General features: G+C 42.8%; 1 protein-coding gene and 1 long non-coding RNA gene across 5 annotated transcripts in view; one reads left to right on the forward strand and one right to left on the reverse strand.

The window, feature by feature from the left end:
* LOC112060397 (uncharacterized) overlaps positions 1-11581 on the reverse strand; it is a 35148-nt gene extending 23567 nt beyond the window's left edge. The window contains exon 1 of the long non-coding RNA XR_002889708.3: positions 11472-11581. This is a non-coding gene — a long non-coding RNA (uncharacterized LOC112060397). The remainder of the gene's footprint in view (positions 1-11471) is intronic.
* JADE1 (jade family PHD finger 1) overlaps positions 1-27107 on the forward strand; it is a 149539-nt gene that overhangs the window by 8539 nt on the left and 113893 nt on the right. The window contains exon 1 of one of the 4 annotated variants that reach the window (XM_065597691.1): positions 14351-14401. The exons of 2 other annotated variants lie outside the window; for them this stretch is intronic. In XM_065597691.1, coding sequence (XP_065453763.1) covers positions 14377-14401 — 25 coding nt within the window. In that variant the 5' untranslated portion in view covers positions 14351-14376. Of the gene's footprint in view, positions 1-14350; positions 14402-27107 lie in introns of those variants that run through there. One more of the 4 variants, XM_065597695.1, reaches the window with a different exon arrangement.

Genomic DNA, 27107 nt, shown 5'->3' on the forward strand with positions numbered 1-27107 from the left:
GATGGGTTTTGCTCAGCCACACAAGCCTCCCATCTCTTGTGCAGCTGCACAGGAGCCTACTACACTAGCTGTCCCTGTCCTCCCTGTGCTCTGGGGAGTACAGCAAGTACTTGTGTCTATTCCCTGTCCCCGGGGAGCAAGTCTCCAGAAAAGGTGTGGGGAGCAATGAGGAGAGGACAGAGTCATAGCCCTTCCCCCATCCACACCAGCCAGCGGAGTGGAACCAATGCACGTGAGGGAGCAATCTGCTTTGTCCTAATGAGATGACTGGACTAGATTCTGCCATTTAAGGCACTGCCCTGTGTAAGGGGGCAGTGTGGATGGACATTTGTCTTGGTGATCAGAGATACTGAGCCTTGGGCAAATATAAACTCTCCCAGGATGTCTTCTTACATGCAGGGTATGTGTAGGTTGCTCCTTTGCACACATCCCACCTCTATTTGCATGCATCATCCCTGTGGGAGAATGTCTGCCTATGGCACAATCAAAAGAGAAAAATCAATAGTAATACCACAGGTACGACAAATCAGTTTTTGCCACCTTTCGCAAGATAGAGTTCTGGCAGCAAGTTGCTGCTAGCCACCTTGATTTGGGACTGGTCAGTGCAATCTGAAGTCCAAGGCAGTGATAATACTGTTGTGGGATGTGTGAAATGTCATAACCACCACACTTTCTTTCTGATAGCTGTAAAAAACAGCGGGTCTCCTTAACTGTTATTGTTTCACCCAAGACACAGATATATATCACTGCCCCCAAACAAAGATGCACGTGAGGCCACTCAGAAATTGAACTATGTGGGACAGGAGCTTAGCTGAGTATAGTTTTAGTAGTGTGGTATGAGTGTGAGAGAGAGCAGCTAGAGAAACACCACAGAGAAAGAAACAGAGAAAAAACAAAGTCAGTCTGAAAGCGCTGAGTGTATGGTTCTGAGAAACACCCAGAGAGAGAGAGCCTTTGGGCTGAGTGCTGGCTGAAGGGGGCTTGGAGCAGTGAGCTTCTGTTTGATTCTTTCTGTACTCAGGGAAGCAGGACTTTGTGTACATTCTTGGTAAATAATCAGGATTGCATCAAAACTATCTCCTGCATCAGTTTCTTCTCCTACGGGAAACAACTCACAGTGACTTGAACTTTGGTTAATGGCTCTGGTAGTTAATGGGGGTAACTAACAATACTACAGAATTTCAACACATTTTGTAAAAGTTTATTTAATCGAACTTGGCTTGCAAGCCATCTGTAACAAGAGTATTATAAACTATCTGATTTAGTGTCAATTTCCCAGATTTTAATTTGTGCATGTTCTAATTCTAACAGAGAAAAAGTATTATTCTGTGACATAACAATCACCAGAAAATGCTTATACTGTTTGGGTTAGTGGCAGAAGGTGCTGGGATTGCTACCTAAAGATAAATCTTCAGTATACTTAATATATTCAAAGGAGATATTTTAAAGCATTCACTGTCTCTTCAGAAAAATTCAATTGTCTGTTTCACAGGCTGCAAAAATTCTAGGTCACTTAAGAGATAATTTCAGAACCTTTACCTTTGAACTTTGGAATATGAATCAGTCATAGAAAATGGAAAGCACTAAGCGCTCAAAATCAGAAAGAGCTGAAGCTTGTACTCTCATACCTGATGTGGAAAGGATAATCGAGTAAGAAATAAATCCATTAATGGTGGAGGGAGAAAGCTACAGATGGTAGAACTATATAAATGCTCAGTGAGAAGGACCAAAAATTTTTCATGAAAGCCCTTTTTATTTATTTAGGCTTTTAAAGATATGTGATTATTGCTCTGGAGATGCTGAAATATTCTGGGAAGGATCTCTAAAGTAGGCTCGAGCAGATCAAAATTTCCTGAATTTTCATCAAGAATGTGGGTTATGTATCTTTTTTTTTAAAGGTTAGCAGATATTGCTATTAGTTCATAGAAATCTGTACAATATAAAAAAAGTCTAGATTTCACACTTGATTTTGTACATTTGCCATCCTTATAAGCTTTACAACTTTTTGGGACGACTGTATGTCTCATGTAAAAAGTGTCAAGCTGAGTAGGCCAGGACTTGGGCTGTATCTGCCAGTGCCACCAGTCCCCGTTTTGTTGTGGTCACTCTACCTACAGTGGAGCTTTAAATCCTAGTCTCACAAGCATGGTGTGGAACAGTTCAGATGCCAATGTAGGAACTTCCTTTCATGGGCTATGCAGACTTTGAGTCAGGTACATAGTTATGGGAATGAAATGCTCCATTTATGCTTACCCTCTCCCTGGAGCAGATAGGTGTTGAATGGGCAAGCCTTGCCTCTACTCTCCCCATCTCTCTCTGGCCAGAGTAGCTGAGTTACTGTTGTAGATAGAGTAGCAATTTACGGCTGGATAGGCCAGCTGGCAGTTGCTACTCTTTTGCAACAAGGAGAAAATTAGGGAGGAATAGTGAGTTGAAGGAGGTGTCTGGGTCACAGTGTTTCCTGGGGTGGTATAGTTTACACATCATCAAGATGGCACCCAAAACAAAACTCTAGTAAAAAAACACTTTTATTAGGTAGAAGGAAGGCACCTGAAGTAGTAGTATTATGACACTGGAAAGTAAGAACCATTGCTGCAAGGTACTTCTTCCTAAAGTGACACACAGTGCTGTAATTTTATCATGCATCTTTAAAGAAGAATCTAAAACATGTAAGATGCTGCAAATTTGGATCCAAATCCAGATGTTCCTAAACTTCAGTGGTGACTGGTTCTTTGGTTTTGCTCAGAGGGAGGGGCCAGGTGCAAAGTTAGAGTCGAGATTCACACTCCCCCAAAGTTCTGCAGGGGACAGTGTTAGCTGCTTTTGTATCCAGAATTTGGGATCAGCATTATCTTTAGAAACGATTTGGCAATTTATGTGAGGAATGTTTAAATGTTGCATTGATATATTGAAAGAATGAAAACTTTCAGGTAAAAGAATGTTTAGAGATGGAGGAAAGTCTAAGTTAAAAGAAGAAAAGGACAGCAGAGAAGACAGCAGCATCACAAAGTACAGGATAGGAGTAACATTTTGTTTACTTATGATAATCATAAAAGAATCCAGGTAAAGGCACCTTAATCTCATAGTCCAGTGTTGCCTTTACTTTGCATATATATTTAGTGCTCTTTATGCTCCTGATACAATAATGGGAGCACATGGAAATCATATAAAGACTGGGAGAAAAAATTCACAAGAAGAAAAACTGATCCTTGCACTTGGACATTTTTCACACAGCAGTTCTGTGCATTCCCACCCAACCCATAAGGACAAACAATGCAAGCAGCTGATAATGTAATTGTGAGGAATGTGTTGACTATGATGATGACAATGTGATACTTGTGCACTCCAGGGTGAATTTGCGCATGTGAAATATTAGAGCATGTTTTTTTCAGTAGGAAGTCACTTTAGAAATCTTTGCATAGCGAGCTCTAAGGTGAAGAGGGTGGGCAATTGAAAGAGGCTGGGAAGTGGTAAAGAAGAGTATGTAAGAAGAGGTGACCATTTTAGGAGCAATTTCCTAGGGAGAAGAATTAGCCTCTGTGTTAGAGTTCAGGAAGTTTCTCTCCCTCTCCTTTACAAAGGGCCTGATTTCGTAGTCCTTACTCAGCCAAACCCCACTGATTTGCCTGATTAAGTACTGCAGGATCAGGAATTCCATATCTTTTCTTTACTTTACTAACTCTCATTTCTTTATGAAATACACTACTTAGACTGTGTGGCTAAACTTGAATACAGCTGGGAAATGCAAAAAATTAAGGTTTCTACAGCAAGTTAATTTAGCTGCACTCAGTGTTTTGTTTCTAATTCACATTTTATCATATTAATGATAACATGTTGTGACAGGCCCAGACCAGTGGGGTACAGAAGTCTGGTAGAGGACAAATATACTGGTCACTGGATGAGTAGTTTTCTGTTCCCTGAGTGACCAGAGCAGGGGCTGCACTAGAGTAATCAGGAACCTGCTAGAACAAGTTAAGGCAGGAAGGCTAATTAGGACACCTGGAGCCAATTAAGAAGAAGCGCTAGAATCAATTAAGGCAGGCTAATCAGGGCACCTGGGTTTTAAAAGGAGCTTACTTCAGTTTGTGGTGTGAGTGTGAGGAGCTGGGAGCAAGGAGCTGAGAGGGTGTGCTGCTGGAGGACTGAGGAGCACAAGCGTTATCAGACACCAGGAGGAGGCCATGGGGAAGTAGCCCAGGGAGTTGTAGCTGTCATGCAGCTGTTACAGGAGGCACTATAGACAGCTGCAGTCCACAGGGCCCTAGGCTGGAACCCGGAATAGAGGGCGGGCCCGGGTTCCCCCCAAACCTCCCAATTGACCTGGACTGTGGGTTCTTCCAGAGGGGAAGGTCTCTGGGCTGTTCCCCAACCCACATGGTGAATCTCTGAGGCAAGAAAATCCGCCAATAAGTGCAGGACCCACCAAGATAGAGGAGGAACTTTGTCACAATGTTAAATGATGCAAAGAAAATGCTATGTATGTGCAGTGCATCAAAGTTAACATTACTCTTGATTCCTTAACTTCTACATTTCCTGACTTTATGAAATTTTAATGGTAACATTCAAATTGCATTAACATGTTTTCCCATTAAATTTATTAGGTTATTTTTAAAGAAAAAGAAAACTGGTGGGCATAATAGTTAAAATGATAATTCTAAGCTTTGGCGTATCCTTGTGGGGTGAATGGGGAGGGAGAGGAGTGGGTGCCTATTTCTGCTGGTGTCATTGTTTGGCTGGAGTATATTTTTCTCTAGACTCTGTTAAAGTTGAGCTGTAAAGAATTTTTTAAAAAATTGGATTTATGCCTTTCTTTGCTTATTTATTTTGTATTATGGTAGCACCTTGAAGTTCCAACTTTAGATATGGGTCCCATAGTACACCTACATAGTAAAATACTCTGCTCTGAGTAGCTGACAATCTAAGTAAATGGTACAGACATATGGTAATTGGGGAAACAGACACATAGAGAGGTGAAGTGACTTGCCCAGGGTTACACAGTAGGCCAGCAGCAGAGTCAGGAATAGAAGCTAGGATTCCTGATTCCTAGTGCAGTGCTCTGTCCAATAGAGTTCTCTGCTTCTCTCTGATTTCTAAAGAAAAGGTTACAGAAGCGTGTGTGGGGTGTGTTTTTTTTTAATTATTATTAATATTACTGCTTAGTTCTACCTTTTAGAAATATCAGGAATGTGAAGTCTGGTCTTCCCTGGTTTTGTGGGAGGGCCCTTCTGAGGATCAAGGAATATTTATTGTGAGCTCTAATATCTTATTTGAAGGGATGAAGGTGTTGAATCTTTAACGAAGTCTTTCTTATCCCAGATATTAATTAGTTATTGAAGTTCTACTGATGTTAACAAAAAGTAGCATGAAGAGCTTGAAACAGTTTGACTAATACCTCTCTTTCTCAATTGCTCAATTTTCACTCTCTTGTCTTTTGTGACATCACTGTTTCACTAGTTCTCCAGCCACTAGACTATTCTAGCCCAGACTGGACCTGAATTGCCAATGTAAAATGTAGGAGTTTTTGGTTTTGTTTTTGTTTGGAGGAGGAAACATCACACACAATCAAATCATTTACAGTTTGTTATATAATAAATTTTTTTCCCCCATGCAGAACACAGTTAACAGACCAACACAATTAATAGGACAGACAAACATCTGTGCTCATTGTGATAGCTCTGCCTAATTTAAAAACAGCAAAAAATCTCAAAACTTAATTTTGGTTAAATGAAAGTTTCCAATACTGCAGAATGTAGCAAAAATTGTAGAGGACCCTAAGTTAGTGATATCCATGATATTTCCTCTAGCACTTAACCCCTTGTCCCCCAGGTTTAGACAGTGTGTTTTGTTTTTTAGGGACTTTCTCAGGTGTATTTCACTAAAACAATTTTAATCTGCCTCACGCAGATTGTCCCAATAGTAATCTGTCAATGTATCAGGCTAGGCAGAGAAAAAATATTTAAATCACAAATGGGCTGAGACTCATCATACCCTGCTAAACTCTTAGCAGATGACGATGAAGCATGAGCACTGTGGGTTTTTTCAAGTTGTTTTTAACTTCTATATTTTCTCCACTCCCTTGCCCCCCACCTCAGTGAAGAGACTAGTTCTCAAGGGGAAATGTCACTGACAAGCTTCAGATTTCTAACTTCATCCATTTTTGCTGTAGCTGTGTTCAAAAAATTTGAGAATTTTTTCACAAGAGGAAAACTATTATTTTCAGACTCTCTGAAAAAAATCCCTGCTGTTTGATTTCAAACTTTAAATGACCTTCAAAGCTCATAAAGGGAAAATGTCAGCTCAAAGGTGTATGTTGTGGAAAGACTTGAATGAAAACAAGAAGTCATAATGGAAACTCTTCTGCAACTTCATAGTGTTCAAAGCAGGTGATGGCTATAATACATTGTCTTTATTTAGAGCTTGTAGTGTTCCCCTATTAGGGAAAATATCAGGAAGACAGAACTTGCAGTGGTAACTCTGAATGTCCAACTGTTTTGAAGAGGCTGGGTGATGGAAGGTGAACAAAGGTTAATGTATATAGGAAAACTCCTTGACTTGCACCTTTCCATTTTCTAAAAGCTATTGCCATAAAGGATATATTGCCCTATAGGCTGTGTTCTGTTGTAGCCATAGTGACTGTTTACTTTTTTTTTTTTTTTTTTTGGTTGGGTTAGTGGATGAAGGACAAGGAGAATGAGGGATGGACTTAGCTACTTTAGCGTTTTGTGGAAATGTAGGGCTTGTGTTCGTTACCAGGGAGATTGATGCTGCTGCAATTGATACAGCCAGTGTTGATTTAGCAGGTCTAGTGAAGACCTGCTAAATTGACGGCAGAGCACTCTCTGGTCAACTCCAGTATTCTAGCTCCCGGAGAAAAGTAAGGTAAGTCGACTGGAGAGCGTCTCCTGTTGACACAGCGCAGTCAAGACACAGCAGTAAGGCTACCTAAGCTACGTCAACTGCAGTTACGTTATTTATGTAGGTGGAATAGTGTAACGTAGGTCGACTTACCCCGGTAGTGAAGACAAGCCCCTGGTGAAAACATGGTGCATTTTATACTAGCGTTGACAAAAATAATATTCTATATAATATAGATATATAAGAAAGGAATGTGCTTTCTGCTGACTTCATGAACAGATGTTCACTCACTTGTTCTCAGCCAGAAACTATGACATTAGTGATAAGATTTCCTGGGGTGGAACTTCCTTAGCATTTGAGTAAAGCAACACACAGCTCAAAATGTCTTCCGAGTCAATTGGATGAGGATCGATTTTTGCCTGCCACAAAGGAAAAGTAGATTCTTCACTGGCAACACCTGAAAGGAAATGTGAGTGTTGACTTACAGCATTTAATACTGAAGCAAAGAGCAGCGGAGAACCTAGAGACGGGTTTTATAGTATGAAGAGAGAGCTGGATGACACCAGGAGGTATAGAGTGCAGAACACCTGGATATGAGAGGTGATTTTTAGATGTGATGGACAGTCTTCTTACTTAATCTATCTGTATGTTGAAAGAAATTCTAGAGAGAAGACAGTCTGCAAAATAAAATATTTCTTTGGAACCTGATAGATAAAGCACAGAAGCCTAGTCAATATAACACCACTAGTGAAGTGGAGGAAATCAATATCAAATATATTCAGGAATATGTTACTCTGTTATTCTGACTTCATTAAGCATACCACTAATGAAGGGCTACAGTATAATCAGTATCTGGAACAGGATTTTAATTCTGCCTTTTCAACACTGATTAAATAATCCTTTGATGACAAAGAGATCATGTGGCATGAGAACAGGATGGACTTTCACTTAGGCAGCCCAGTCCACCTGAGATCCTAAAGCCATTGTGCCAGAAGCTCAGCTGGTGTAAACTGAAGTCAGAGCTATGCTGATTTACAAATGAGCATCTGGCCTAATAGGTGTAGTGCTTTTTAAATCAATCCTCAGAAATCTGCTCAAATGGGGATGGATCATCCATTGCAAAACACTGGTGGAAAACTCAGAGAATCTCGCCTTACAGTTGCTTTCCTTATGCTTGGGAACATGGGACAATCTGGCATCAAGCTTTGCTGTTTTCTGCAGACTTGCTTTTTGAAAGGCAGCCTTCCCTGTGTTAGTGACAGGGCCAGCTCCAGGCACCAGCCAAGCAAGCTCGTGCTTGAAGTGGCAGATTGTATGAGGTGGCATTCCACAGCTGTGGTGGTGTGTGTTTTTTCGTTCCACTCCAGCCGCCCTGTAGGGGGTGGCGGCGCGGAGGAGGGGAGCGCCCTGTAGCAAGTCCAGCAGGGCAGCCCGCATCCTTCCCTCCCAGCCGACCTGAGCGGCGTGGAGCCCTCCCAGCAGGCAGCGTGGCAGTTGGGGGGCTGCGTGCCAGCGCCCTGCTGAAGCCCTGGCCACCCCCCTTCTCTCTCTCTCCCCCCCCCCCTGCTAGCCGGAACACATCTGCAGGGTCCCCCTGCACCCTGGCTCTGGCTGCGCCACAGGTTGTTGGGTTTTTTTTTTTTTTTCTTTGCCGTTTTGCTTGGGGCGGCAAAAAAGCCAGAGCTGGCCCTGGTTAGTGATGTGCAACAGCTCTATCAAAGGAAAAGTGTTATTACAAAGAAGACTAAATCTCTCTATAGTGCCTCAAGTATAACTTAAAAGGAATATTTAACAGTCATTAAAAAAGATGCTGGATTATCTACATAAGGAACCTAATTCTCTACTGCCCTGCACCTATGCACTCATTAACAGCTGTACTAAATTATTGTAAATGCTTCACGGGGGTTCTCAAACTTCATTGCACTGTGACCCCCTTCTGATAAGTCCTCCAGGAGGGAGGACTGAAGCCTGAGCCCACCAGAGACCTGCCACCCTGGGGGGGGGGAGGGGGCGAGGAGAGGAGGGACGGCAAAGCTGAAGCCTAAATTCTTCAACTCTGGACAGGGGGCCTGTAACCTGAGCCCCCGCCACCCAGTCCTGAAGCCCTCAGACTTCGGCTTCAACCCCAGGCGGTGGGGCTCTGGCTTTGGCCCCGGGTGGTCAGGCTTGGGCTTGGGCTTCAGCCCTGGGCCCCAGCAAGTCTAATGCCAGTTGTGGTGACCCCATTAAAATGGGGTCACGACCAGCTTTGGGGTCCTGACCCTCAGTTTAAGAACTGCTGTGCTACTAAATCAGAATGGTGGCATTTTTACACTCAGTTTGCATTAGGATTGCACAGATTTATATGTCTAGGTACAAAGCAGTGGAGAATCGGGTCCTAGGCCAGAGAGATGGCAGTTTGAGTGTGAATGCATATTTGCGTGTGTGAGAGAGAGGAGGGACTTCCAAGGTAAGCTGCTTTGTTCTTTTCTTAAAAAGAGAATATACAACAGCTGTGAAAATCTCTAGTGTTTTATGCTACAATTCATTCCCCATTGCCCCATCACAAGAACTGGTGCCCAGCTGTAACTGGGAATCTGGCTCCTGTTGTCCAGGTTAGTTAGATACATACTGCCACTATCATGCTGCCCCGCAGCAGCAACTCTGGCATGATTCATGACTTTCTCAAACACCTTATCTGAATATCCAGCTGTTTGAAAAAGCGATCTTAAAAATTCCACTTGCCTGTCCAGAAAAAAAAATTATTTGCCCCAGGAGACCAGGCAAGTGGAAAACTGTAAGACTTGTTGGAAAAAAAGCTGCAAATGTTTATTGCAGGCTGTAGTGTTCGTTATCCTGAATAGTCCAATTGAAGTGAATGGGATTTCTTATGGTAATAAGCTTAGCAGTTAGCTGTGTTTGCAGACTAGGGCCATATAAGATTTCCTGCCATATGAAGGGCAGAGCTATTTGGCAAGCCTGCACACTTCCTTAAATAAAAACAATATTGAATAGTGTTGCAGCCATGTGTCGTTGTAATCCATCAGATAAGTGAAATAAATCTGGAAGGGCATATGATAAAATGAATAAGAAATAATGTTTAAACAAATGAGTCCTGTGGTATCAATTGAATAAAGAAGCAACAAAAGTGATTAATAGCTTGTTATAATGAAGTCACTGGCATTTAATAAGCTATTGACTTTTTTCACCATCTTACTGAATATGTTTTATAATGTAAAATAATGCAATATTGATTAAGGATGAATTTATAAATTTGGATTCTAGATTCTATGTCTAGGGACCAGAAAGTTGTTTCTTCAAGAGTACTGATTGTTCTGTAGCCATCCAAAGAGATTCAAGGTGTAGTTTTTGTTAGACAAATGGCTTATTTAGAATGACCCTAAAAATTAAAGGGCCAAATCCTAATTGCTTTTTACATGGGATTAGGCCCATTGACTTCAGTAGGACTACTCAAATGAGAGAGGCAAGAAGGATTCAATCCAAAGGAAAAATAACAACTAGCTGGGACTGTAAGTGAGAGAAGTCTACAGCTGGGCTGATTCAGCAGCTAGCTTGTGTGTGTGTGTGTGTGTGTGTGTGTGTGTGTGTGTGTGTCCCTTCTGCACTGCCAGAGCAGGGCAAAGAATCTGGCCCATTGTACTGATTCATAACATCCTACTACAATAAAAGATCAGATTCAGTTCCAGTGACTGTATCGTTTATTGCTGCATTCACTTGTTTGACTTTAGCTGAATACTATTGCCAAGTATTTGTTAAACACTAAAACAAGTCATTTGGTTCACTCCCAGTAATACGTATTTGTTTTAGAGAAGTACTTGCAGGACTTTAATGGTTGTAAAGGGGTTTGAGATGCTCAGGTGAAAGGCACTGAATAAATCCAAAGTATTAGGATATAAACAATAGTAAGTCTGAATGGACTCCTCCTCACCTTTGACTTGTAAACAAAGAATCAGATAAGTGCAACATAATATACATTTTCAGTAGACTGCCTACCTAGCTACCTACAGTGTGTGCTACGTGTATGCAGTAAATAAATATATACACACACAGTGCCACGGTTTCTGTAAACATCGATACGTATACGAACATAATACAGATTCTTAATAATAAAAATGTCTATCTTACAAAATTCTAAAAAATAATAATTAAAATAGAGATTTGTAAGGTCTAATGTTGGGGTGCCTGGACACTTTTTACATAAATGGAAATAATGCATTGTGAATTAACAGAGTATTATTGCTGTTTGTTATGAGAATTCCTTATTCCCTAGAGTAACATTATAAAAAGTCAAGTAGCTTGCACTGTGCTTGGAAGTTAGGGTGTGGTGGGCTGCTGGAGGGAGCAAATTCAAGCTGTTTCATTAGCAAAGATTAAATTTAAATGCAGGTTCAATTGAACAAGTGGAACTTTATTAAAACCTGTGCCCTGCTTGGTCCATGTCTGTGAGTTGCTTTCAACCTAACTCCACCTGTTCCCTTTTCCCCTGGTGTTTCCTTTAATAACAGCCCGTCCGGCGAACATGGGCCTACTGATTCCAGTTCCACTGATCATGATACATCTTCCCTATTTTACAAACATTTTAATATAAACACTAAACAAATAATTGACACCCATACCCCACACACTGTCCTTTCAGCCAAAGGTTGCCAGCATGTAGCCAAGTTGGAGTCTTGTCTTTATCACAGACTCAGCTGGTTATCTAGTCTTTGCAACAGTTTGGTTTTCTGAACAGGCAATCACATAGGGTGTGACTTATCTCAGTCTCCCTGTCTGAGTCTCGCAAACTATATTTCTATGTTTTTCCCCCCTCCCTGTTCAGTTCACCTCCAGATAGTTCTCTGTTTCTCTGTTCTGCAGTGGTCTCTGTAGGCTCTCTTTGGGTGTTTTCGACTGTCTCAAAGTGCCTCCTGTTCCTTCAGATCACTTGTCTTTTGTAATCAACTCGTATTAGCTTGATGCTACTGCATCCCTCACGACTCCTTTAGTACACTCCTTCTGGTGTCTCTTTAATGGCTGGATATTCACAGGAGTACCTGTCTCCAGGGCTAGTAGGTCTTTGGCTGATCTGTTGGAATCTAGTGCCTGCTTTCTCTGATTGTTGGCCATCTCCTTTTGGTGGTATCCCCATCCTTCTGGCTGCCATGGGTCTCCTTTCATTGGTAACAGGGTTCTGATCTTTTTTCCCATCAGTGTCTATGCTAGACTGTTTTGGCACACTTGTGATGGGATATTCCTGTGTGCCAAAAATGCTAACAAGGGATCTGAACCAGAAGAACAGCCTTGTGTAACAGTCCCTTAACTATTTTCACAGTGATTCTACCTTACTATTGCTCCATGGAAACAACAAGAAGTCTGGTGGCACCTTAAAGACTAACAGATTTATTTGCGCATAAGCTTTCGTGGGTAAAACCCTCACTTCTTCAGATGCATAGAGTGAAAGTTACAGATGCAGGCATTATATACTGACACATGGAGAGCAGGGAGTTACTTCGCAAGTGGAGAACCAGTGTTGATGGGGCCAATTCAATCAGAGTGGATGTAGTCCACTCCCAATAATGGATGAGGAAGTGTCAATTCCAGGAGAGGAAAAGCTGCTTCTGTAATGAGCCAGCCACTCCCAGTCCCTATTCAAGCCCAGATTAATGGTGTTAAATTTGCAAATGAATTTTAGTTCTGCTGTTTCTCTTTGAAGTCTGTTTCTGAAGTTTTTTGTTCAATGATAGTGACTTTTAAATCTGTAATAGAATGACCAGGGAGATTGAAGTGTTCACTTACTGGCTTTTGTATGTTACCATTCCTGATGTCCGATTTGTGTCCATTTATTCTTTTGTGGAGGGACTGTCTGGTTGGCCAATGTACATGGCAGAGGGGCATTGCTGGCACATGATGGCATAGATAACATTAGTGGATGTGCAGGTGAATGAGCTCTTGATGGTGTGGCTGATGTGGTTGGGTCCTCTGATGGTGTCGCCAGAGTAGATATGGGGACAGAGTAGGCAATGAGATCTGCTACAGGGATAGGTTCCTGGGTTGGTGTTTCTGTGGTGTGGTGTGGTGTGTAGTTGCTGGTGAGTATTTGCTTCAGGTTGGGGAGCTGTCTGTAAGCGAGGACTGGTCTGCCTCCCAAGGTCTGTGAGAGTGAAGGATCATTTTCCAGGATAGGTTGTAGATTGTGGATAATGCGCTGGAGAGGTTTTAGCTGGGGGCTGTATGTGATGGCCAGTGGTGTTCTGTTATTCTCCTTGTTGGGCCTGTCCTGTAGTAGGTGATTTCTGGGTACCCGTCTTGCTCTGTCAATCTGTTTCCTCACTTCACCAGGTGAGTATTATAGTTTTACGAATGCTTGATAAAGATCTTGTACGTGTTTTGCCTCTGTCTGAGGGGTTGGAGCAAATTCGGTTGTATCTTAGGGCTTGGCTGTAGACCATGGATCGTGTGATGTGTCTTGGATGGAAGCTGGAGGCATGTAGGTACATATAGCAGTCAGTAGGCTTCCGGTATAGGGTGGTGTTTGTGACCATCACTTATTTGCACTGTAGTGTCCAGGAAGTGGATCTCTTGTGTGGACTGGTCCAGTGGGTATGCTGGGGAAAAGGGGTGGTGGTCAAAGTCCCATTTGCTTGCAAATTCCTTGAATTCTTCTGAGACAAATAGGGGTCCGTTGTAAGTGAACACAGTGTCCAGAATCCCATATCTTACAAAGAGGGACCCCAGTTTGCCAATCGCTGACTTGTGATCTTGTGTTCTGCTACTGCAGCCAGACATGGACAAAACTTGGACAGAAACTTCATTCCTATGAAGAGCTGTACTCCTTTCAGACTGTGGTGGGGCGTCTACCCCACATTGGCAGAAGAGGGGTTAAAGCAGTCCCAGGGAAGCTGCACAGTAGGCAGCCAATTAGGAAAGGGCTTGTAGAGACAGCCAATTGGGACAAGGTTTAGAGAGACCACCAATCACAGCCATGTTGGGGCATAAAAGAAGGGCTGCTGAACAGAGCAGCTTGAGTCACTTCCTAGAGTTTGAGGAGGGAGGCTGCCCTGAAGGAGGGGGCAGAGACAGCACCATGGTCGAAGCAGTGCTGGGACGGGTCAGGAGAGCATGAGTGAGCTCCTGGCTGACCACTGCCAGGCTGAGGCCCTAATACAAGGGTGGAGAAGGTGCTAGGGCTGTGGGGAAGTGGTCCAGGGAAACACAGTGGGGGTTGGAGGTGACACAGCGCATGGCTGTTGGCTAGAGGGTCCCTGGACCGGGACCCAGAGTAGCAGACGGGCCCAGGTTCCCCCACCCCCTTTGGCCCCAGTTACCACTGACACAGGTGGCTAGACCCTGGATTGCAGCCTGCCACTGAGGTAAGCGGCTAAGTTGGGGGGGGGAGAAGAACTGAGTGGGACACAGCCAGAGGGCTGTGTCCAGAAGAGGACACTGCGGTCCTGAGAGCGACATGGGTCCTGATGACAAAAGAGACGGCGGTGAGATGCCACTAGATGAAGGCGCACCAGCAAACCAGAGCTAATTCCCAGGATGGCCAGCAGGAGGTGCCACAGTGGTGAGTCAAGCCCCATAACACTGACCCACTGGGGATGGCATGTCTGACTGCTTTGACCTTGTTGGGATCTGCTTTGTCCTCTTGCTGTAAGTACATGTCCAATGTACATCACCTCTCAGGGTTTCTCATTTTTTTCTGGGTTTAGTTTTATGTACTTTCCCCTGTATTGCTATAGAAAACTTTGTTGTTTTCTGTCATTGGTCTTGTTCAGCTTCTGTATTATTACTCCCTTCACCTACAATAAGGATATCATTTGCAATTATTTTCACCCCAGGCATCCCTTCCAATACTTGGGTGAGTCTTTGGAACACCTCTGGTGCTGTGCTCATGCCCATTGCCATCTGTAGTGACCAAATGGCATTGCAGAGGTTGTCAGCATGCTGGACTCTTTATCCAGGCTTATGTGCCAAAATCTGTTCCTCACATTACAGACCATAAATACTTTGTCTTTGGAAAGATCTGGTAAGATGCCATCAATTGTGGGTAGTGGATAGTGGCATCTTTTCAATGCCCAGTTCGGTGGCTTTGGGTCTGTGCCAATGTGTAATTTGTCTGATGGCTTCTTTGCTCCACCATGCTGTTTACCCATGCTATACTGTCCTCTGCAGGTGCTATGATACCATTGCTCAGCAGACTTTCAAGCTCCTTGCATAGTGGAGTACATAGTGCCATTGGAATTAGGCTTTGTGGTAAGCACACGGGTTCCACAGCTTTTCTTTGAGGCATTCATCACCTTTGAAAATATTTCCATATGCTTTTAAAATTGTCTCCATTATCCATGGGACTCTCTGTTTTTTGCTTCTTGCACTGCAGCTATGCAATTCTGATGCTGCATCCTGATCAGACCCATTGCTTATATGGCTGTAATTCCCCAAGAAGGGTCTACGCTACTTACCATCCACCACCACAAACTTCAGTTGGTACCCTCTGTTGTTTTTCAGGTTAGTTACTATGAGGCCACATTTTCCTATGAAAACAACAAGGAGTCTGGTGGCACCTTAAAGACTAACAGATTTATTTGGGCATAAGCTTTTGTGAGTAAAAACCTCACTTCTTCGGATGCACCGAAGAAGTGAGGTTTTTACTCACGAAAGCTTATGCCCAAATAAATCTGTTAGTCTTTAAGGTGCCACCAGACTCCTTGTTGTTTTTTGTAGATACAGACTAACACGGCTACCCCCTGATATTTTCCTATGGGCTGCATTATACTCTTATTGTACATTGTTAGAATGCATCCGCTTTTTGTAATGGGTGTTTTTGAGACCAATTCACTCCAGAGATGGAGATAACACTATCCAGCTGAAATTGCAGAAGGTGTTTCCCTATAACAGTTTTGCATGCCCAGAGTTTAGCATTTTCTCTTTTTACTTTCCTGTTCCAGTTCCAAAACCTGATACTCTCTTTGGTTCAAGGAGAGTCAAGATGTCATCCCCTCTGTCTCATGTGCCATCTTCCTATTGAACAAATCTGCCTGAATCTTTCTGGGACCTTCCTCTGCTCTTGCACATACTGCTACACTAGATCAACTTGTCACATTCCTTATGATGCTGTCCTAGAGTGGGGCACTTCTTCTTTACCTGCTCATACTGTCTCCCACAGTAAATTCATCTCACTGAATATGGAACCCTGGCCACCTGCTCTCCTTTGCTCTTGTCTCACTGCATGTACTTCTGGGAGAGTTGTGCCTCTTAGGGCTTTCATCCTTTCTCTTGAGACTTCTGCCTGCCCCATATCTAAATATTTGTTTAGTGTAAGGTCATCTTCATGGAGCAACCGCTTCCACTAATTGTGAACCCACGTGCCACAGACTCTCCAGTCCCAAATCAGGGAGTCTGTCAAGTTTCCAAAATTGCATGTAGCAACCATTGCGAGTAAGGCAGTAACACCGGGGTCTATCCCCTCAACTTTGGATTGATCTCCATTGAAAAACTTTTGTTGAGCCGCAGTTTTGTTCTGTTTTGGGGTGCAACAGAACCTCAGGTAGGGTGACCAGATGTCCCGATTTTATAGGGACAGTCCCGATTTTTGGGTCTTTTTCTTATATAGGCTCCTATTACTCCGCACACCCTGTCCTGATTTTTCATACTTGCTGTCTGGTAACCCTAGCCTCAGGGCTCCTAGGGCTGCTGTGAGGCTTGAGGCAGCGGTGAGCTTCAGACTCCTGCAGACCTCTCTGACTTGTTCCCCAGTAAGGCAAAATCATTTTCTTTCCTGCTGTTGTCATTCTCCTTCATGGGCAGATCTGTGTTCAGCTCAAACTCCTCCTTCCACCAGGGTTGCGTCTGCAAAATCCAGAGCTCCTGGAAGCTTCAGATAGAGTTCTGTGGCTCATACTGCCAACTGCTGCACTTGAGAAAACTCACAGCTCCAATGCTGCCACCACGTTTCATTAGCAAAGAGTGAAGAATGCAAGTAAAGTTGGAAAAAGTGGAACTTTATTAAACCCTGTGCACTGCTACCTGTCCTTGTGGAGGAGTTGCTTCCAGCCTAACTGCCTATGTTTCCTGTTCCCCTAGTGTCCCCTCAATAACAATTCCACCAGGGAACATGGGCCTATGACTTCAGTTTCAATTATCATAATATCACTGAGTATTCCCAGCTGACAGGAATATTTAAACCCTGGCAGTGAGCATTGTCCACTATTTATCTTTCTATTTAAAACTTGCTTTGTGTTCATGTCATTGTTAGTCCTTCTAATGTTGCATCTGCATATCTGCATGTGATTTGTGCATTCAGATCTGCGCTCACTCACACCTTGCCTTTGTGCCATGCAATTTTTCAACTGTGCATTTTAAATTGATAGAATACACATAAGGATTCATACATAAAACATCCACAGCTAAATTGCTGACTGCCCAGGTTTTCATTCCCTACCAATAAGTTTTAAAAGCATTACTTCAGAGTTAAAACAATAGAATAAATAGCTTTTCAACTTGCTTTCAGAGGTAGCACATGTTATAGATCTTTCTGCTGCATGGTATAGAACTACTACTTATTCCAGGCTCATCCATTTTATAGGGATAGACAGGGAATAGCCCGACGAGAACAAGAGCTTGTCTCAAACTGGTGAGAAAGTAACCTTTTTGATTACAGCATCATGAGCTGCTTTATGACAGCCTCATTTCAAACTGACCTGCAACACTAGTGCAATTTTCCTCATGTCACTCATGCAGGTTTAAAAAAATGATTGGTTTTATGGCTTTTATTTAGAATTTGTCAAGGTTTCACATTTGTGGAAGTCTGGGGGCACTAGTATAATGGTATATAATTTTGTGTTTGAAGGAATATCTATGACTAACCAGTTTGGGTCGATTAAATCCTTAAGTAGCAACACAGCCTTATTCCTTCTGGAGATATTTGCATATTGTTTTTATGCAACAGAATTTTTTTTCCATATTGGAAATAGTTTCTGATCCCAGAGAATTTCTTGCATGTCAAATTGTGGGGAAAAACTTTCAAGCATCAAGAGCAGGTTAACATTCAAATTTTAAACCTATGAAAAGTATTTTACATTAACAAACCTAGACCTGCAGCAATTATGCTATGTGAAGATAAAAATGTATCTGTCCCTTTTATGAAATGTAGTTTTAAAAAGGAAATATGCAGATAGATATTGGAATAAGCATCTCTGTGAGCTTCTGTTCACTGAATTTTTTTTTTTCAACACTTAGTTATTTTGGCCAAACTTCTCCAACTTTGGGCCCTGATCCTGCAATGAGCTCCACAGTACCTAACAGTTATGCTGGCTGTCAACTGGTTGGGACCCTGCTACAGTATTTAATTCACAGTTGAATGCCTGGTGGTTGTTTTTCTGATTTGGCTCATGTTTTCAAGACCTAGTGGCAGGCTGTTACTGGTCCAATTGTATCCTGTTTGGTACTTGGTTCAGCATGAAATGGAGGGGTAGAGTAGCTACGTTAGTTATATTTGACCTTGAAAGTAGATCTGACAGTCAATGTTGTATTAATTTAGGTCTGAGTGGATCTTTGTATCAGGATGGATTTAGAACCAATGCAGAATGTAGCTTTCCATCATCTAGTGTGCGCCTCACAGGGAACACATTATTCTGGTGTTCCATAGAGTGAACCAGCTTCTAGTCTGTTTCTGGTGAGGTTAAAGGCATTGATTAGTCTCTATAGAGCCCTTTGTTATTTGTGTCCCAGGAGATTGCCTCTCTTCCTCCATTCTACTCTGGAAAGAGACATCAGCTAGGATGGCGGCTAGTATAACAGTCCCTACATATGCATGTCACAGGCTGGGGAAAAGCTTTCTTATTAAATGAGCTTTGACTTCCCCTCTTTGTGTGACAGAACCAAAATGTATTGATATACATAACTTTCTGCAAGGCCTATCTGTTTACCATTACTTTTTCTGAGATGTTTACTTGAGGGGGCACAAGGCATTTTTGTATGTGGGGGAGTCTCTTGATTTTCAATTTATTAACAATTTATCTGGTGCTCAGTATTTGTGTGCTCATAATTTATTTTATATGTGCCTAGAACAGATTGATAGATTTATAAATGAATATATAAAATATGGCTCAGGAGTTCACAAGGAATGGCTGTCGCCTGGGACAGTATCAAGGCACAGATCTGTAGGAACTTCAACTTCATACTCTGCCTCTTATCCTACTTATGGTAAATCTCTTCCTGGTAGCAGGAATACAGAGTTGATGGAAGAGATAACTAAAGGAGTTAAGTGCAGAAATTGGTCAGATGTGCTCAATAAATCATTATACTTCTCTACTGCACATACAGATATCTTTTTATTTAGATATTTTTAGTCCAGTCTGATAAATTAAACTGTAAACACTCTAGAAGAATGGGCTTATATCTGCTGGGAACACCCACGGACCCAAGGTATTGGATGTTGGTGGTGTAGTCCAAGGCAGTTGCTTACTGCCACTGCTGATCTCTTCCCCCCCCGCCCCCCCCCAAGGGTCTTATTCAACTCTCATTGTTACCAAAGACTTTAAGGGGGGTTGGATTGGGCCCTAAATCCTCATTGCTGGGCTGAAGAATGGAAAATGGCTCTTCTCAGTAAAATACAGAGCTGGTATCTCAAATGACACATGCTTCAAGATACGTGATTATCCTTTATTGGAAGGCCACACCTCCAATCAACCAGTGAAACAAATAAGGTAAAGAGGCCTAGCTCTGTTGAAGTCAATGAAACTATTTATTGAATGACCCTGGCCAAAGGACCTATTGGCCCTTTGGTTATAGACAATAGTACAGAGGTGCCCCTGATAAAAATGAGTGTATGAAAGAAAAATGTGGTCGTCTTTTGTAGGGCTTTGGGGCTGTGCTCCGGCTCCACTCCAGCTCCAAGCAAAGACCTGCACCTCCACTGCTCCGGAGCTGCTCCGCGCTCCAGGCTTCGCTCCAAAGCCTGGTCTTTTGGTATCACTGTGACAAAGATTCAGGTTAAATCCTTGTACTAACGGATGGTTAGAACCCAGGACTGTGGACTATATGCTTTGTTCTGTGGTTTTTCAAATGATTCTCTGACAAAGTTCTTTGTATTTTGTGGCTGTCTGTCTTGTGGTGCCTTTCTGCATTTTCCATAAACAAAAGGTTATAAAATGAATAGGTCTGTGCTTATAAATGTAAGTCAATGTTAACAGTCGATGGCACATTCCATCCGGAATTCTCCCAAAACATCTATCGTGCACATTTTGTAAAACGTCACTCCCAATTTTATTTCAACTTTCTAATTCTAATTCACAGTGACAAGAACACCCTGAAAAACATCACACAGACAGCAACTTTGCATTGAAGTGGCTGTTAGGCTTGCCCCCATGACTAACAGGAAGCACTCTGGTGTTTATAACAGCTGACAGATTTTTTTTTTCCCAGTGTGCCTCAGTTGAGCTAGAGCTTATTTAATCAGCAGTCTATTTTTCTGAAGTGACCTCCACAGTGAATAAGATTTATGGCAATGTGTACTTTCATTATGTACCAGTGTTACTATGCAAGCTCACTGTATCTCTGTCAAAGGAAGAACAGAGAGCTTCTCCGAATAAGCTTTCAGTATTATCTTTGAACATATGTTCTTGATTAAGTAAGATGAGGAAAGTCTTAGTTTTCCTCCCATTTGGAGGTTAAAGTGGAGGGCTTGTCTAAAAACAGATTGTGGTAAATGGTGGGCTTATTTGAACATTATGTCAACATTATTGATTTTAAAAATACTTACTTACTTAATAGGTTTCTTTAATTACCTCATCTTTAAAGCTGCTCTGAACAAATAAGCAAACCGCTCAGAAGTGATTTGGGGCTGTCTGGAAATGATGAAATAAGAAGGCACAGAGAAAATACCTTCCAAAATGTGACTTTATTTATGAGAAGAGCTGGACAAACAATGTGGAACACACAACATATTTGGCAAATGCCACCATTGTTAGTGAACAGATTGGACACAAATTTGTGTCCACAATATGAAGCTGTTAAATAAATATGTTTAGCAATTCACAGGCTGAAGTTTGTTAGCAAATAAACTATATGTAGTGGGTATTTTATATTCACAATTTGACATTTGAGCTGTGTAATTGGTTGCTTAGGACACATGGTATCACTTTGTCTTCCCTGACAAACATTTCAAGATGGCTGTGTGAGCACTTCTTGTGTGAATACAGATTTATATGAGTATATGTGAGACTTTTCTTACATGAATACTTGCAGAAAAAGACTAAAAGGGGTTTGTGGATGCCGCGAAAGCCCATTTGGTTTAGAGCTCAACCTAGTATTCATGGAAAACTTTTAGCACCATTAGCTGTACATAAGTGCAAGAAAAAATATAATTTTAAGAAAATGGTTTATGCATGTATATTCTACTTTCAAATCAGCCTGCTGGCCTACCTCCAAACTAGTCAATGCCACCATCTTTAGTATCTATTCTGAGAACTTCAATAGCCCTTAGAACATTCTAGGAATTAATTGTCACAACGCCAACCAACAACAGTTGACAGCACTGTAATGGTGCTGTCCAAAGTTATCACATTTTATATATATAATTTGGGAATATTTATATATTCCATAAATGAAGGAAAAACAGTAGGCCCTGATTTGTGTGAATGTATTTGGGGGTAAACCTTCCTGTGGATCATTAGCAAGTCAATCTCTGGGCTTAAAATAAAGATGAATTTCAAATTCCGGAAAATATTTCTTTATTTAAGTCAAGTGTCCAGTTCAGTCCCTGGAGTAAGCTGGTTGAAGTCTATTCAACTTGAGTGCAGTTGCACCTGTACACCAGGGGTGAAATCCTGGCCCCAATGGGAGTTTTGCCATATAAGGCATTGGGCCAGGATTTCATCCCAGGGCTGAACTTGGCTCAGGATCTTGAAACGGATGTCTGATTCAAAAAGGAAAATACATAGTTTGCTGCTATGTGGGTTCATTCATATTGGTGGTGGGTGAGTTTTAGATGAGTTCCATAGGCATTTATGCAAAGAAACAAAAGTATGGATGTAGGGAAGTATCCTTTTCTTGCCCAATCATATATGTGAACAATTTCTTTATAAAGAAAACACACTAAGTTTTTCCCCCTGCAATATATTACTGTGCAACACATGAATGCTCATTGCACTTTTTCAGTGTGTTCACTTCTGACACACAATTTATTCTTCTATGCTCCTCAAATACCAGACAATTCTCTGCTCTCTGCTCCTTGTCTCTTTATACTGGGAAGTAGGTTTGTCTTCCACTCTGTCCCAACCATCTGGATCACCCTTCTGGAATCTCTGTAACTATTTTCTAATCTTGTCTCAAGCTCTTTCTTTTCAGTCTATGATTCTTAACCCTGTCCCTAATGAAACAATCAAATTCTAATCCCTGGCCATCACAGTTTCCATGTATTTTGGTCATTCTCTCTGAAATTTAGCTTTTTCACCCCCTTTCACTCTCTCTACCACATCTACAGATGCTTTCAGTGTGGTATCACCTCTGTAGTTTACATGTATTTACTTGGATGAATAACACTACTGTATTGTATATTGTTATATTATCTGCTGTGTTCATATTTATAAAATTATTCACACAAACAGATTATCTTTAAAGATGAAAAAATGACTTCTACATGAGGCAAGCAGAACACAGCTTCTTATAGTCCTTACAAAAACATCATTATAGTGCAAAGTGTTGTAATGGGATTTTATAAGTGGTATTATTTGGGCCATTACTGTAGAATATAGTAGTACACTTTGAGAAGAATGGCTCAGCCAGAGGGAACCCCCACAATTAGCTCATCGGGTAGAATTGCTGTCTGTGAACCATGGACCTGGTTCAATTCTCTACTGCAGTAATGTGCAGCACACACATTTAGTGAGTTTAGCTATTGGATGGGGGACTCCTTTAATTATGCCCATGAATGTACGGAGGACAAAAAAATCCAGATACATATATAAAGTTGACTGTAATGCATATAAGTAAAATAGGTACATTTTTGCAGTGCCTGTTCTAGGTAAAGGAAAGGGACAGTGCTCTGTGCCCCTGATTCCAAAACAGGCAGAGAGGATTGAGGAGAAGATGGGGCAGCCTCTTGAGCTTAACTGGGACGGGCTGGCTCCACATCAGCCCAGCACAGCGTTGTGCCTAAATGACATGATTTAACACGTAGCCCTGGTCTAAACTATGAGTTTAGGTTGAATTTAGCAGCATTAGGTCGATTTAACCCTGCACCCATCCACACGACGAAGCCATTTTTGTCGACTTAAAGGGCTCTTAAAATCGATTTCTGTACTCCTCCCCGACGAGGGGATTAGTGCTGAAATCAACCCTGCTGGGTCGAATTTGGGGTAGTGTGGAAGCAATTAGACAGTATTGGCCTCCGGGAGCTATCCCAGAATGCTCTATTGTGACCGCTCTGGACAGCACTCTCAACTCAGATGCACTGGCCAGGTAGACAGGAAAAGCCCTGCGAACTTTTGAATTTAATTTCCTGTTTGACCAGCATAGCGAGCTCAGAGGTGACCATGCAGATCTCATCAGCACAGGTGACCATGGATTCACAGAATTGCAAAAGAGCTCCAGCATGGACCGAACGGGAGGTACTGGATCTGATCACTGTATGGGGAGAGGAATCCATGCTATCAGAACTCCGTTCCAAAAGACAAAATGCCAAAACATTTGAGAAAATCTCCAAGGGCATGAAGGACAGAAGCTATAACAGGGACTCTCAGCAGTGCCACTTGAAACTTAAGGAGCTCAGGCAAGCCTACCAAAGAACCAGAGAGGCAAATGGCCGTTCCGGGTCAGAGCCCCAGATATGCCGCTTCTACGGTGAGCTGCATGCCATTCTAATGGGTGCCCCTATAACTACCCAAGCTCCGTCAATGGATTCTCACACAACGGGGATGAGGAAGATAGCGCAAAGCAAGCAAGCAGAGGAACTGTTTTTCACCCTGGATCTAGTACCCTCCCAACCCACCGAAGGCTGGCTCCTGGACCTAGAAGGCGGAGAAGGGACAATTTCTGGAAAGTAAGTCCCTTTCTCCAGTTGTTTAAACAGACCAGAGTTTCTGAAGATGCGAGCGTCATGTACCTTTCCTGGCCATCCCACATTGATGTTGGTGAAACATCCCTTGTGATCCACCAGTGCTTGCAGCACCATTGAAAAGTACCCCTTGTGGTTTATGTACTGGCTGCCTTGGTGGTCCGGTCCCAAGATAGGGATATGTGTTCCGTCTATCGCCCCATCACAGTTTGGGAATCCCATTGCAGCAAAGCCATCCACTATGACCTGCCCATTTCCCAGAGTCACTACCCTTGATAGCAGTAGCTTAGTGATTGTGTTGGCTACTTGGATCACAGCAGCCCCCATAGTAGATTTGCCCACTCCAAATTGATTCCCGATTGATTGGTAGCTGTCTGGCGTTGCAAGCTTCCAGAGGGCTATTGCCAGTCACTTGTGAACTGTGAGGGCTGCTCTCATCTTGGTATTCTTGTGATTCAGGGCAGGGGAAAGCAAGTCACAAAGTTCCATGAAAGTGCCCTTACGCAGGCGAAAGTTTCGCGGCCACTGGGAATCATCCCAGACCCGCAACACTATGCAGTCCCACCAGTCTGTGCTTGTTTCCCAATCCCAGAATCGGCGTTCCACGGCATGAACCTGCCCCATTGCTACCATGATGTCCAAATTGCCAGGGCCCATGCTTTGAGAGAAGTGTGTCCATGTCCTCATCACTCTTGTCACCGCGCTGCCGTCGCCTCCTCGCCTGCCTTTGCAGGTTCTGGTGCTGCATACACTGGAGGATAATGCGCATGGTGTTTACAGTGCTCATAACTGCTGCGGTGATCTGAGTGGGCTCCATGCTTGCCGTGGTATGGCGTCTGCACAGGTAACCCAGGAAAAAAGGCGAGAAACGATTTTTTGCTGTTGCTTTCATGGAGGGGGGGGGGGGGGAAGGGGCTGATGACATGTACCAGAACCATCCGCAACAATGTTTTTGCCCTATCAGGCATTGGGAGCTCAATCCAGAATTCCAATGGGCGGCGGAGACTGCAGGAACTATGGGATAGCTACCACAGTGCAATGCTCCGAAAGTAGACGCTAGTCTTGGTACTGTGGACGCACTCCGCCGACTTAATGCTTAGTGGGGACACACACAATCGACTGTATCAGATCGATTTCTAAGAAATCGACTTCTATTAAATCGACCTAATTTTGTAGTGTAGACATACCTTAAGTCAATGCCCAATGTGGGTCTGTGGAGTACTATGATATTGTACTTTGGTGCTTATGAGATGACTTTGCTGTCACATCAGGGATTTTAACCAGGGATCTCCAGAGCTAAAAGCATGACCCGCTATAGTTTGAGGTAAAAAGCCAACACTCTATAACTAGGGGCTGTAATGACCCTTATCCTCTGTGGATCAGCACAGAGGGGGACTTGTACCACACATTCACTAGTAGGTTATACTTCCACTTATGGACTCTTCTTAACTATGTGAAGAAAGAGAGAGAAAATAATGGTCAAGAATCAAATCAAGTTAAAATCTTCTCTCATTTCCCCCATCCCCTCCTTTATCACACCTACAAGCAGTGTGCTGACTGCACATCTTCCGTTTTATCTTATTGTGTGATGTCATTTTAGATTGGTAGTTTAGTATTTCAGTTCAGATGTTAAAACTGCAGATAACATGACAATGTACTGTCATCAAAGATTGGCACTTGACACAAAAGTAGGGATGGCAACCTTCATCTCCTGGGCAAATGCCATTATGACAGTTACATTCTGCCTAACTGATATGCCCTTGCAGTTTCCATACCACAGGGTTTTTTTCATTGTCCATCCCATGTTATGGTGTAGTGTTGCTTTGCATCACACAAAAGCATTTGAATGAAGTGATGTCTGTATGTAAACTATGTTAAAACAGCAAAAACCTGTGCACCCAGACCAGTCACCCAGGATAGCTTCCCTCATTTGCAGGAAAAGGAAGATCAGGATCAACTCACCAACTCCTTTTATTTTATTATTCATTTCTGCAAGATTTAGTGCTGACATTCCTGTCCCAATTTCCATGTGATCATGTAGAAGATATAGATCACTAGGAAATCTTTAATCCTGTCACAAATTCCATTCACCGACATCAATGGATGAGGGAAATTGATGGGGCTCGTGGTAAAAGGGGAGCATCCCCAGTAGCAAGGGAGGGAGATGCTTGCCAAGGGACAATAGGTAGCTCCTCCCCCTGGGAGTCACTAGTGCGCATTGGGCAGCTGGGAGAGAAAGGTGCTGATTGGCCAGCATTTCCTACCTCCTAGGATTTAGCTCAGTGCAGGGGCCTATATGGTGCCTCTTTCTTTCAGCTCCGTTCCAGCAGCCCACCCTATCCACCTGAACTAGGAATGGGAACCTGGCCTGACAGAGGCTGTGGGTGTAACCAATTGCCTATTTAGGGGGTCAGGAAGGAATTTTTTCCCCAGGGGCCAATTGGCAGAGGATCAGGGAATTTTTGCCTTCCTCCCCGCACCTTCAAGCCACAGAGGGTTAAGTAGGAACATGCTTAGTACCTAACTGAGGTACTGGGATGGTGGTGTTTATTCGTTGAAACTTGTAGCTGGTTTCCAGTGAGGTTACGAGAATGAAATTAACAGTTTCCAGAGGTAAAACACCTGGAATTTTGGTGATGGGCCCTGGGCTTGTGGCCCTCATAGGCTGAGGTCCCCACCCTGCTGCACCCTCTGTCCCCCTTGTGGGGGGATGGTGCTAGGACTTGGAGAGAGCGCGGAGTCCTGGGTTGTAGGTTGAGGAGAGCCACCCTGCATTATGGGTTAAATGGTAAGGAGCCCTGTAACCCCTGCTCTGGAACCAATTAAATGCCTGGAATAGAAGAGTATGGGTAGTGCCTCTCCCTTTTAATAAAAGTTGCGGCCTGCTGCTTAATTCTATGCATGTGTGTGCCCTCACTTTGTCTTTCTCGCTTCATGTGCTCATAGGAGGACTTATACATAGCAGTGGGCCAAATCAACTGCTGGCAGAGGTGCAATTCCATCAGAGCCACTGTCGTCGTACATATTTATGACAGTGGTGGATGTGATCGGTTCTCCTGGCATAGAGAGATGCTGGAGGAATGCTTTTTTTTTTTTCTTTAAATGCTACAGATTTACATGGCTGTTTCCCAGCTATTATGCCTTTACCAAAATATCTTACAAGCATATTTACTTTCTAGACAGCACAGAACCAAAAGCTTGCTACACAACTTGATGG

The sequence above is a fragment of the Chrysemys picta genome, chromosome 5 (assembly GCF_011386835.1).
Source record: "Chrysemys picta bellii isolate R12L10 chromosome 5, ASM1138683v2, whole genome shotgun sequence".
Taxonomy (NCBI): domain Eukaryota; kingdom Metazoa; phylum Chordata; order Testudines; family Emydidae; genus Chrysemys; species Chrysemys picta.